Source organism: Cupressus sempervirens, chromosome 2 (assembly GCF_028749045.1).
Source record: "Cupressus sempervirens isolate cs-2001-9-10 chromosome 2, ASM2874904v1, whole genome shotgun sequence".
NCBI classification, from domain to species: Eukaryota; Viridiplantae; Streptophyta; class Pinopsida; order Cupressales; family Cupressaceae; genus Cupressus; species Cupressus sempervirens.
The window spans coordinates 16,732,314-16,746,111 of record NC_143119.1 but is presented as its reverse complement, the minus strand read 5'-3'; the positions used below and the strand labels follow the sequence as shown (position 1 = coordinate 16,746,111).

The following is a 13,798-nucleotide window of genomic DNA, read 5'->3' as shown; positions in this document are numbered from 1 at the left end:
GTTAATCAGTTAATTAGACTTCAGATTTTTAGTATGTTACAAAACTCCCTGTATATTGGAGTCATTGAAAATTGTCTTCTTCATGGAAATCCATTGTTGTACATCTCCCGTCTTAGTTCATCCTTGCTTTCTCTGAGTTGTAAAACCTGAACATAGCACCTTCTTATTTTGCTAACTTTGTTGGCTCCTCTATTCATGTCATTGAATCACAAGAGTCTCACCGCATAAGAGAGGAATGCAAAGTCACTCGAAACAAAAAAGTCTCCACCAATCTCTCTGATCAAGAATGTTACTTTTCACGTTAGGCTTATATTTTTGTTCATGACAATGGTTGTGGTTATCACAAACTTCAGATTCGATCCTTGGCAAGTGGTTCATCTTAATATCACAAATCTTCATCAAATCTCTTGACTATCGTTGTTCTTGATTAGCATATCTCCACTTATACATTGTCTAAATTGATATAGTATTACTATTGAGTATAGTTTAAAATTTGGTATCGACAATATCTTAGCGGACCCAAAATTTTTGAAAAACTCGGAATCGGCAAAAGCTCGGCAAAAAATACGGCAATAAATCGACACTTTTATCAAACATTTGAAAATATACAATTTCTTAAAAATTCTTAAAAATGCATACATGTACACCAAATTTGTAGAATATATATAATATTTGAGATTTCCACCGTATATCAATCAAAGTTTTTTGTTAAACAGTAATTCATAGCAAGTAGAACTTAGTAGATTAACATAGTGCTAGAATCATATACCAAAAAACAAGTACAACATCTGAATATAAATAAGTTCAATACATATAGAAGTCGAACTCCATGAAACTACTACTTCTGAATACATATTAAGTTCAAGTTTCAACATCAATGAAAACTAAAAGTAGCAATCATAATTTGCATCTACGAGTAAAACTCAAGAGAGATTGTTGTTGCTAGGTGGGTGGTGTTGAAGTAGTTGCTATGGCAACATCCTCAACAGGTGCTCTAATAGGTGCCTCACTCTCGACAGAAGCCTCTGCTAGATGACCAAGCTCATGTTCCTCCTCATGTGCTGCCACATCTACATCCCAGTCATCTGTTCCTCTCTTAAACTCAACTAGCTACTCATCTGTCAATAAAGATTCACCCACATCCCCATCTGCATCCTCACCATAGGAGGAGCAATCCAATTTGCTGGATATGGATCAATATCATCCAAGTCTAGTGCTTCATATGAAGCTTGCCCTTTCACCTTCTTTTCGTATAAGAGAAGGTTGTACTTCACATAAACACTATTACGTTTCGTTGTGTGTATGTTCTGAAAAGTACTCTAATTTCTCTCACAGCCAGAAGCACTACAAGGCTGTGATAAAATTCAGATGGCAAGCCATTGAAGATTAGGCATTGTGGTACCATAATCTTGCCACCATAGATCTGCAAGGATTAAACAAACCATTTATGATGTGGTAAAACTTCCAATAAACTTCATGAGTGAAATAAATGGTATGATAAAACTAAACACATGTTCTTTTTCACCTGGCTACAGGGTGTATCTCCTACATTTGCAATCAGGAGAAGAAAACAATGGCTCCTCTTCCCTCTTGTAGCTTTGCAACTCATCAAGTATGAGATCTCGGAGGTCTGTATCAGCAACCAATCTTCAAATACATGTGACCAAGCCAATTTGAACCTCTGCATCTGCTTTTAAAGTGTTGGAGAAATAGTACTTGGGGTTCAAGAAGTAGGTAAGCTGCATGAATGTGTTGGTGGACTTGTCGGTTCCCCCTACAATCAATAATTTTCCATATGGGTCTATATTTGGTCTCATTTAACCTATACAAGTGCTTAATGACCTCCTTTTCCCTATCCATGGCCTCATATAGAAACCCCATGGGGTTTTTATCCCTATCCACAGTTCGTAGAACCTTCTTCACCAACGGTTCTGACACCTGGACATAATAAAACATACAAAAATCAGCCAATGAAAATATTTAAAAATTAAATGCAACTTACTTTGAGGGTCGCCTCCATTAGCTTTTCAAAGCTAGCACCAAACACAATCTACACAATCTTCACAATCTTCTTTGCTTCATGCTTCTTGGCATAAGGTCTCACACCTGAGGTCTAACAATGTCTCAGATATGCTTTTTGCAAATTTAGAAAATTAGTAGCAAAGCGTGTGACCCTTGCTCGTACAAGATCCTTACCACTAATGTGCTCTCTCATAAGACTCAAGACCCATGTATGATTGTAGATGTACTCTGCAATATTCCTTCCATCTTCAACCACCTTCTCCACCCAGCTTAGTTTCCCTAGATCCTCAAGAAGCAAGTCAACACAATGGGCAGCACAAGGGCTCCAAAATTATCTGGGATGCCTCTCCATCAGAAGCGTACTAGCTGTCACATATGCAATTGCATTATCAGTCACAATTTGGATGACATTAGCCACTCCCACTTCTATTACCACCTCATCCAACATGTTCCACAAATTTTCTGCATTTTTTACTTGATGAGAGGCATCAACTGATTTTAGAAATACTAACTGCCCCCCTGAAGCAACTATGAAGTTGATGAGCGTCCTATTCCTGCCATCCGTTCACCCATTCGATATAATAGTGCAACATATTTCCCAAACTTTTCTTTGCTCTTCCACAAGCTGGTGAATGTTTTTTACCTCACCGTCCAACAATGACCCACTAACCTCATAAGGAGTTGAGGCCTTGAACCCCTTACCACTTGATCCCAATACGGACTACATAAAGCATTAAAGGGAATATCATCGTGGATCCAAAATCTTGTAATTGCCACCTTTGTCTTCTAATGCATCTCTTTGTTCCATGCAGTGCCTAGCAAGTCAGGTTGAGCACCAAGAATGTTGCGTGGAACCCAAATTTCTGATAAAGACCCACCCCCACTTCCTGATCCTCATATCTGAGGCCCAATAGAAGAAGAAGCCTCTCCTCCTGTTTGTGATCTTGTAAAACTAAAAGTCCCCATTGGGGCTGTCATGGCCTCGAATGTCCTCTTTTTTGCTGCGTTATTTTTCACATATTTTTGAAGGCTTGTCAAAGCCTCTCTTGTAGCCTCTTCTAGACATGTATCACACGGTGTAATATCATTGCACGGAATCTTTGCAAGATGGTTTTTTAATCGGTTAATGCCTGAAGTCATATGCTTATGACAAAATATTCGGCATGTCCTCTGCCTTCTCCTAGGTTCCCATCTTTCCATAATGCATCCTTCTCTCTGCCGCTGGCCATCTTGTGAAGTTTGAGAACCGAGCAAAAAAAATACTTTATAATTAGATGTTAGAAGCATATAATGAAATTACAATTATCAATATTAAATTATCAAATGCATATCAAATATATACTATTTTTAAATTGCTCAACCAAAATATATTATAAATTAGAATATTATAAATATATACATATACACATACAGTATTATATAATTTTTAACATAGTCATATTATTTAATAATATATTTTATTTTATTATGTACTGTCATACAAGATTTAATAATCAATACAGTATAATAGTATATAGTAATTTACTATATAAAATTATGAATTATAAAGTATTACTATTACTATTTAATAATGCCGTTAATTAGTTCATATATTATTTAACAATATAATAAAAAAATAACTTACAGTATTATAAAACTTTGACTTTAATATTAATTATGCAGTGTTTGAATTTCATTACATAAATGCCACTAAACTTTTCATACGAAAACAAGAATGACTTAGTAAAAATGGTAACTTACCTCCTATCGATTCTGCCTATTGATTCAGCAACGGCAACCAATGAATTCAAACTACTAGATTTTGCTAGGCGGTTCTGAAACAGCAACCAGTCGATTCCAACCTTTCTGCTTTTCTGCCAGTCGAGAAACTAATGCCTTCGCTCGCCGTCAACAATAATATGATTATGTATTATACATAGCTGCTCGGGCATTCAAGACAAAAAGTTAAAAACCTAAAATGTTAAACCGAGTGATATTATTTTATAAATTAAATGCTCAACGAAATTTTCGTTTTCAACTATGTTTATGCGTGAAATTTGGCGATATTTATCACAAAAAATCGCAGCAATTATTTACAAATCACGGCGCTGAGAATTGGTGCGTTTATTTCGTTCAACTCTGTGACCCGCGAAATACTGCGTGTTTGGCAATATTTCGCCCTTTTTTTGAACCATGGTACTGAGTGTTGGTTACCTGTCCAGTTTCATTTGTTTTATTTATTTTATTGACTTGTTAAACACTGATTATCGTAGATTAACTTCTTAAATATGTACACTTTTCTTTGCATTATGCTACCATCACCGGTTCTCTTACATGATTGCTGGCATCAGTAAGCAAGACGTTGCTGGCATCTTTAATAACATATAATCTTTCTTTGAGATCTGTGTGACTTGTAGGTTCTGCTTTCAAAACTTGTAAATTGTATGACCATCATCAATTCCAAAAATTCATTACTGATGCTCATAATGATTTCTCTTTTACATCAATGACAATTACGTCTTTTGTATTCAAGGAATTGGTTCATTCTTTTATTAACATCAATCCTCATTTGGTAAAAATCGCTACACATATATAAACTGCTGTGTACTATGGATCAATAAGACATATTACTATCATCTATATGTTGATACTAGCGTGAGTGTGTCTTCAAGGGAGGCAAGAAAGAGTGAGAGAGAGAGAGAGAGGCACAAAAAAATTCCAGGCAGAAAGGACAGCCATTTGGCTGAAGACATTCAATGCTGGAGAGCATTAGGAAGATAGGAAATGCGTGGAGCAAGCTGGACAGTTGTAATTGTTTCAAATTTTTAATGTTCCAAGGAAGCTGAAGACATGCATTTGCATATTCAACTGGGTTTTCTTGCCATTATATTTCTAGGATAAATCCGCCCTCAATGATCTGATTAATTTCTGTTTATGCTTGTGAAATCATCATTGCATTTTCCATTTTCAAGTAATTTTCTTGCTTTGAGGTTTTAGGAATAGACTGATTTATTTCTGTTTATGTTTGTGGAATCATCCTTGCATTCTGAAAGTATTGCAAAGAATTCCACTATCTTTTGATAGGAAATCCAATTAGCAGAGCAGAGATTAATTTATTTTGGTCTCTAAATTACACAGCATGTTCTTGTAGAAAATTGTGGATCGCACAACATCAAGCTGCTGGTGTTCCCCCTGCATTTTCTTTGGCCTGGAAATTATTTGCCCACTTCCCCTCATTATTTAATGCAGTCTTCTACCTCAGTTCAATGTTTACTTATGGGAGGGATTTTAAGCAAAACTAGTCTTGCCCTAAGTTGCTGATTCGGGTGCGGATGCTAATGCATGTGTGAGAATCAAGTGCATGGATGCCTGAATTTTTTTTGGGCGTTTTGGATGCGTTTATATATATATATATATGCAAAGAAATGCAAGAAACATCCAAAATTAAATCATTTGATGGTATAAGACTTCACAGTTGTACCCAGTTGTCTAGAACAGCTTAAGTACAATATTGTAATCAAGCTGTTTTGAACATTTCCACGACATTTCTAGTTGTCTAGAACAGCTTATGTAGAAGGCATATCGCACTCAATCCGTCAGTTGTTTACATCAGTCTTGTCTTCAGATAAACAATTGCCAAGTTGAGCAAAAAAATTGGCAACCTTGAATAACATCAGCTTTTTATATTAGGCTGGTCTGCATAGAAGCAGTTTTTAGATTGAGTAATCAAAATTGAAAAGTCTCAACAACTTAGGTCATCAGACTCTACACTGCAAAAGTTGTTATATTTGTAAGATTGACAAATTGCATAATTAAAATGGTCTAGCCAAAAGTGATGAATTTGAAAGCCATGGCTCATGCATTGTGGAGACAGTACAAGAATGATGTGCTACTAAGGATGTTGCAAAATCTAGCTTTGTGGAGTGCAATTCCTGCATACAATTGCAAAAGGTAAACTCGAATTTTCTGGAAACCATTTGCTTTTGTTTTTGGTTTTCGAGAATATGGTGTTACCTAGAAGAACTTAAGTAAACAACACATTTTAATCATCTAGAACAGCTTAATTTGAAGACATATTATTCTCATTCTGGTACTTGTTTACATCAGCCTTGTATACTTATAAACAGTTGCCAAGTTGAGCAATAAAATTGACAAGCTTCAAAAATTGAGCAGCTGGTTTACATCAGTCTAGTCTGAATTGATGCAGTTGCTAGATTGAGTAATCGAAGTTGACAAGTTTCAACAGCTTAGGTCATCAGACTCTACATTGCAAAGAAAGAAATGTACATTGCATAATACTACTAAGTTGTTTTTATCAAACAAAAGCTTGTGGAAGCTCCCGGGTGCTCTGTAGATGCGTGCAGGAATCATGCATCCACAGAGCATACAGGTGCCCAGGATGCGCTTCCTGCACGCATCCATAGGGCACCAGCATCCGCATCTGCATCAGAATGAATCCTCTTCGAAATCCAGGGCAGGATGGTGCAAATCAGTAACTTAGGCCTCATCCATTAATTCCACACCTACACCATGGATAACACACATCTGCTGTCATATAACCAAATTTTCCTTTGTTAAAGAATAATTTCCATTTTGGATGACTTGGGGGTAATGAATGCAGCAAGAGTGAGCTGCAATGGAATTTGTTGAACTCCACATTTTGGCTGGTTGAATCAGGACACTAGACTGAATGTATGTTAATTAGGCTTTGGTTCACTGGTAATGTCGTCTTGGCCATATAGTCCACTAGTTTCCATTAGGCAGACACCAAGAACATGTTTAGAAGGGTTGGGGCTGAATCTTCTGTCTTATGCTAATTTTGAAGGAATAGTTACTCCTCTTGCCTTGATATGTAAGGCAAAATGAAGTGTAATTACTATAATAGCCTTTTAAGTTTAAGGGGCTCCTTTTCATGACAGCTTCTCGATCAAAAAACATTTAATGGGAAAGTTAATCTTTATGAATCTGAGCTAAAGCAGTTTTATAAATAAAATTTGTTGTATGATATATCATTAGAAGTCAATTAAGTAGACATTTTAAACTCTGAACCACATAATAATTTTGGATGAACTAATATGTTGTATTCTTAACAAGTCTTCAATGTTTTGAAAATACGTATTGTTCCCTTTGGCTTCATAGATTTTAGTTGAGCATATCTTGATGCCAAAAATGATATCTAGACTTAGATGTACACACAAGCAAATACTCGGATTATTCATCTTTTTCTAGGATAACAATACTTATTTTTTGGATCTGAATCTTGCAAACAGGTCTATCAATTAGGCCCAACTTGAATCGCCTTCGGTTGGTAGGGGAGAGGGGAAGCCTTCTGAAAGTAAGAGCAGCTAAGCCTTCCCTGGGTTGCACCAAGAGGTCTAGGTCTCGCAAGTCGAGAGCTCGAACCTATGGCTTCCGAATTCGAATGCGATCTCCAGGCGGAAGAAAAGTGCTGAAAAGAAGGCGCGCAAAGGGTCGCAAGCGGCTCGTGACCCAAACATTTCCTAACAATGGAAAGTTTTCTTGACACATCAAAAATATCCTAAGAGCAGATATTTTCTTGACATGTTAATGCATATGTGGACAAGAGTAGTCTTTAATCACAGACCTTGTGCAGAATTGAAATGTATATTTTTGGCATTTGATTATGTTTTTGCATTTTGATCAAGATTTATTCATGGTTTTGTAGCATTCATTTTAAAAGAACACTTGCAATGTGACATGCATTTGGGTATTCGTAAATGCTAGATATTTTTTGAAGTTAATTCATTTTTGATGTTATAAACTTTCCTCTTCTTTCAACTATAGGAAATCATTTATAAAAACATAAGTGCACTGTAAATTTTGGTAATACTACAATGTAGATTGATGGATTTAGTACTTGTTGCATTCACATACATATTGCATTATAATGGGCAATTTAAGAATTTTTCTTAAGTGCAATGCAAGGTTCTTTTGTGGCTTGTGAAAGTGAAATATTACGTTCATATTGGGAACTTTCTGATTTAATTATACAACACTTAAAAGAAAGTTTCACTTCCTAGGGCCATCTTATGCAGTGTCCTTAACTATTTTTTATCACTCCAATACTTTAGTGCTTTGGCTTTTTGGTGCCTTGCTAGAGGGAGTGTTTGATATTGGAAATGGGCCCAGCTGGTTTGGAGGACTCTTATGACACTTTTCAAAGTGAATTTGGCTTTTGATGTTTTTTGAAGATTTTTTTGGAAAAAGTGTTTATTATAGTAAGTTGTGTAATCGGTCTTGATTCTCATATTCATCATTAGTATTAGTCTAGTGCAGTCAGATTTCAATCTGATGCTTTTTGATAATTTCTACAATTTAGGGCTATTCTTTATTTCAATTATTTTACTAAAGCTTGTAATTTGAAAGAGACTTAAAAAAATAAAAATGCATAGACACAATATTGGAACCTTGCAAATCAAATATATCATTATTCTCATTAAAGATTTTGGAGTCAAACTAACATCTTAATTGAAAAGAGATACTAAAAATGAAGTCTATCAAAATGTTTGGCAGGAAATGTATATAAAGTGGTTTGGGAAGATTGAACTTGGTTCATCTTTTTTTTCTTCTTGAAGATGAAAACCCTTTGAAAGATGATTTGCCATGGTGGTGAAAGGTCCTCGGTTAATGCAGGAAAATTTATTTTTTCTTTTATCTTTAACATAGAGGATTGTAGTTTTACTTGAAGAGTGCAGTTTGATTTATTAGAGTTTGCAGGGTTGCTTGTAAAATTAAAAAACTACTGAGAGCGAGAGGGTGAATCAGTATTTTAATACATTAAAATAAATGTAACCCAAGTAACAACAGAGTTCACACTAAGTAAAACGGGGACACCAATGTTGTTTTGTGGAAAACCCGATAGGATAAAATAACTGCGGTATTACTAATCTCCAAAAATGGGCTGCTACCAAAGATGAGAGCTACAAATCCTTCACACTCACAATTACAGCACAGGCTCCAACTTGAACATACAGAGGCTTCAACTTCAAGAGGGCACGTACTCAATACATTTGATATGAAACCAAGGATTTGACATAAAACATAAGATTTTGTTTTACCAAAGAGGGTAAAACCCATAAATGAACACAGTAATGCAGACCTTCAACATGCATCAACTTCAGTAACAACTTCTATCTCGCTTTTATAACAGTTTCTCTATTGCACTCTCAACACAGACTTCCTAAATGCTGCCCTGTATGAAGAACAAGTACTTTGTCTGCTGAACCGATTTGGACTTCACTTTATCATACGAGGAACTAGCATCAATAACCTTCAAACTTTACTTGCTAATTGGCATTTAATGATACTCGTTACTATATATCTTCTTTGGTTGAATGAGATGCAAAATATGCAGTAGCAAAACAGTGAATGAGCTACAAAAACCTCTATTCAGTAGATGTTCTATCTTTTTTTTCTCAATGATCTACTTCCAAAACTATATATTTGACACTCATATGCATGCCGATAAAAAATTGGTAGCTTTTCTTTTAAACAGCTACTTTCCTCAACAACAATACCCACACACAAAAACTGAACTGCCTCGCCTTTTTTGTTGTTTACTAGTTGGTCGAAATAGGTAACACTACATAACACTGACGTATTCGCACCAAGTCATTATCACTGCAATCATCTTTCAGTCTAAAATCGAACCATGTCTTTTTCGCACCAAAAATGACAAACAAGTCTCATTTGCTGTCCCCTGCATTTTCCAAAAACAAAAGTGTGTTGCTCTACCAAGAATGGATGTCTTTTGCCGCAACTCTTTGTAACTGGCATTTTATCAATAAAAGAAGAAGAATGGATGTCTTACGTGAAAAAATTCTCAAAAAGTGCCTGATAGGAAAAACATGACACCTGTAGACTAGTGTGGGTAATATAGGACAAAAACTATGAAGAACATACCCCTTCATCTGCTCTCATATGTCATCTTGCATTCTCATAAAATTGATAGTCCCTTAATCTTATTTAGTCAATTTTACAAGGTTGCATGGTACTCGTACCCACACCCCTAATACTCATACACGTATCCCAAGTAGCCAATACTCGGTAGAGAGCATAATAGCTAAGGACCTTGATTAATTCTGATTTTTATTTTTTCGGATTTTTGTTTTTGTATCAGCGTGCTGTTTATCAAGCTTAATTCAATACCCAATCAGTTTGAAACTTTGATACTCATTAACAATGAACTTTATCACTGTTCAAGTCAGAAGTTTATCATTTGCAATATGTCATTGTCATATGATTTATGATCTTCTCATTCATGTTTAAAGTCTGTCTTCTTTATTCAACATCTAATCATTTATCATATATTATTATTGCAAACATATAGCAAATCTGAAACTGAAAACAATACATTATATTTGCAAACTTTAGCAATGTTCTTGTTTTGAAAAATCATTGTCATGACTTATAATTTCAGATTTTTTATAAATATAAAACTATAATTTTTAAATAAAGTTTGACATACCCAAGTACCTCCCTCTCCTATTATAAAAAATGGCCATACCTATACCTGTACCCGTATGGGTACCCTAAGTACCCCTATTACCCTCGTCCCCATGCAACCTTGTGATTTTATGAATGACAAATCAACCTACAAGCATAACTTTGTCCTTTTCTCCCACACATCTAGCTTCTATAAAAAACAAAATGCTTCTCACAGTAGCTCTCATAACGTATTCTTGTCAATCCCGAAGAGAAATGCCAACACATGTAACATTGAACAATTTTAGCAGATATTATGATTGTTGCAGTAGTTGTCCACAATTTGTTTATGAATGTTGTTTTATACGAACTCTCCTCGCACTATAAACTCCTAGTGCAAATTTGCATTTGCTCTACACAAATAGCTTCTAATTGAACGGTTCTTGTCAGACCGGTCTACAAGCAAACACAACAATCCACCCAAACAATCCACATGGGATAGTCAAACTTTGGTAGAAGTCAAGATTAGGAGATTGCAAGGCCACCTAGATCAAGTAGAATCACCACAGTATCACAATGGGCTCAATAAATAGACAATTTAAACATTAATGAAAAATATCAACAATCTTAACCTATTTTCATTGATGGAAACCTCAACTGGGAAAAAATTGTTGACGAACAATACCCTCCTAATGCATTACTCCCCCCTTTGACATCAGTGATATTGCAATGAAGTGCTCCTGTGGAAGATAAGTAATCTAGTGAAAAAGACAAACATCGAGTTTGCTCTTGAGATATGCAAATCATTCTCGGGGAAGTGCTTTTGTGAAGATGTTAGTCACCCGTTTCTTGGAGTAAACATATTCGAGCTTGACAACTTGATTAGCAGCTTGTTGTTTCCAGTAATGACATTTAATTGGAATATGCTTAGCGCGAGAGTATACAACAAGATTTTTAGAATTATCAATCGCACTAGTGTCGTCACAATAAATAAAAATGAGATCAACAAATTGAAGCTTGTAAACTAGCGAGGTATTCTTCATCGAAATTACTTGCATACAACATGACGCTACTGCAATATATTCTAATTCAACTGTAGATAGAGAAGTACAAATTTGTTTCTTGGTGAGTCGAGAAACAAGACACCCGCCAAGGAAAAATGCACAACCACTTGTGCTCTTTTTGTCATCCACTAAACGTCCCCAGTCTGTATCTGTGTATATTGTTAGACAAAAATCACATGTTGGAAATAATAAACAATAGCCAACAGTCCCTTTTAGATGCTAAAAAATTCTCCTAATAACAATCACATGCGTTTTCTTAGGTGCGACTTGAAGTATACGACATAACCTACAACTTGCATGATATCAGGTCTAACAACTGTAACAAATAACAAACTTCCTACCATAGACCTGTAGTAAGTCCGATCAACTCTAGGAGACTCATCCTCTATGCTTAACTTGGATCCAGTTTTCATGGGAGTGCTAACTGGGTTATAATCCTCCATTTTAAACCTTTTAAGTAGCCATCTAACATATTTAGATTGTGAAATACAAATACCATCATCTGATTGATGAATTTGCAACCCAAGAAAATAAGTTACCTATCACTGACATTTTAGATTCATTTTTTATGCAACCATCAAATTCTTAGTCATTTTGGAGCTACCACTTCCAAAAATCAAGTCATCTACATATACAACAACAATGCGAATATTGTCACCTTTCTCTTTTACATACAAGTTGCTGTCCACATAACCATTTTTTAACCCTTGCTGCTCTAGATATTTGTCCAGTCTATCATACTGAGCTCTTGAAGCTTGTTTAAGTCCATACAATGCCCTTTTTAGCTTGCACACATCATCCAAATTGTTAGACAAAGTAAACGCTTTAGGTTGTTCCACATACACTCTTCATTTAAGTCACCATTTAAATATGTAGATTTAACAACCATTTGATAAACTTTGAAACATTTGAAAATGACAAAAGCAAGAAACATTCTAACAGCTTCTAACCTTACTATGGGTGCAAAAGTTTGATCAAAATTAATTCTTTCAACTTGAGAATGCCCTTTGCAAACTAAATAGGCTTTATTTCTTACTATTTTCCTATCTTCATTTACCTTCTTATGAAGCACCCATTTTGTACCTATGATGTTTTTATCCTTAGGTGTAGGCACAAGCTCCCATGTATTACTCTTTTGGATATGCTCTAATTCCTCTTTCATGGCTACAATTCAATGCTCATCTTGGTGAAACATCACCATTCACAAAATAATTTACATTCTTCCTAGCATCCCTTGTTCTTCTTTCAACCATTGCTTGCTCTAGAGGATGATTCCTTTATACAAACTTAAAGGGGGTTTAAAAAGAGGATGTACCAATTTCACCTGTATATCAAAACTGGAAGGCACATGTGCAGTTCAGCTTCATTGATGGAAAAGAATCTATTATCACTATTTGATTGTGACTTTTATTTTGCATTTTTCTTCGTCTTTTCTTGCTGGTCCAAGACAAGGAGATGGAGAAGAAGGTACAACAATGCTGGTTTCAATATTTTGCTCATTCTTGTTGTTCACATTCTCACAAGTTTCATTACTAACTTCATGAAAATTAACATTTGCACTTTCAACAATTTTTATGTAGCCTTTTGTTGTAACATTTAAAAGCCTTACTTTTAGAAATATACTTTCATATGCTCTTGAGTAAACTTTTTCCAAGTTGTCTTCATCTATCCTAATATATCATGGGTTACCAAAACTTTTAAAGTATTTAACAGTAGCTGATTTACCTTTCCAAAGCTCACAAGGTGTCTTACAATACTTGGTCATCAACAAAGTTCTATTTTAAATATAGACAGTTGTATGGACAACTTCTCTCCAAATAATATCACTTACTTTTATTTCATTCATGAGGCAACAAGCCATTTCTTCAACTATTCAATTCTTCCTTTCTAAAACACCATTTTGTTGTGATGTTCTAGGAGCTGAAATTTGTCCCTTAATCCTATGGTTTTCACAAAAACTCACAAACTCATTAGAGGTAAATTTACCACTATTGTTTGAATATAAACATTTAATCTTTAAATGCACTTCATTTTCAACCAAAGCCTTAAATGTTTTAAACTTATCTAGAGCTTCTGATTCTTCTTTGAGAAAAGCTACCCAAGTTATGCATGAATACTCATCTATTAACAACATAAAATATATCTCACCTTGTAGACTTTTTGTCGTAGTTGACCCACAAAGATCCATGTGCATAAGGTAAGTAGCTTGCAGTTGGGAAGTTCTTTTGGTTTGAAGGAAGCTCTTGGTTGCTTCCCTTGTTGACAAGTCTTACATATGATGCTAATTG

At 35.2% G+C, this 13,798-nt stretch overlaps 1 protein-coding gene across 1 annotated transcript in view; it reads left to right on the top strand.

The window, feature by feature from the left end:
- The window catches only part of LOC149570863 (Ribosomal protein L34), a 58,958-nt gene extending 51,254 nt beyond the window's left edge, over positions 1-7,704 (top strand). Inside the window, exon 2 of the mRNA XM_089812422.1 lies at positions 7,272-7,704. Coding sequence (XP_089668548.1) covers positions 7,272-7,525 — 254 coding nt within the window. The 3' untranslated portion in view covers positions 7,526-7,704. The remainder of the gene's footprint in view (positions 1-7,271) is intronic.
- The last annotated feature ends 6,094 nt before the right edge of the window (positions 7,705-13,798 follow it).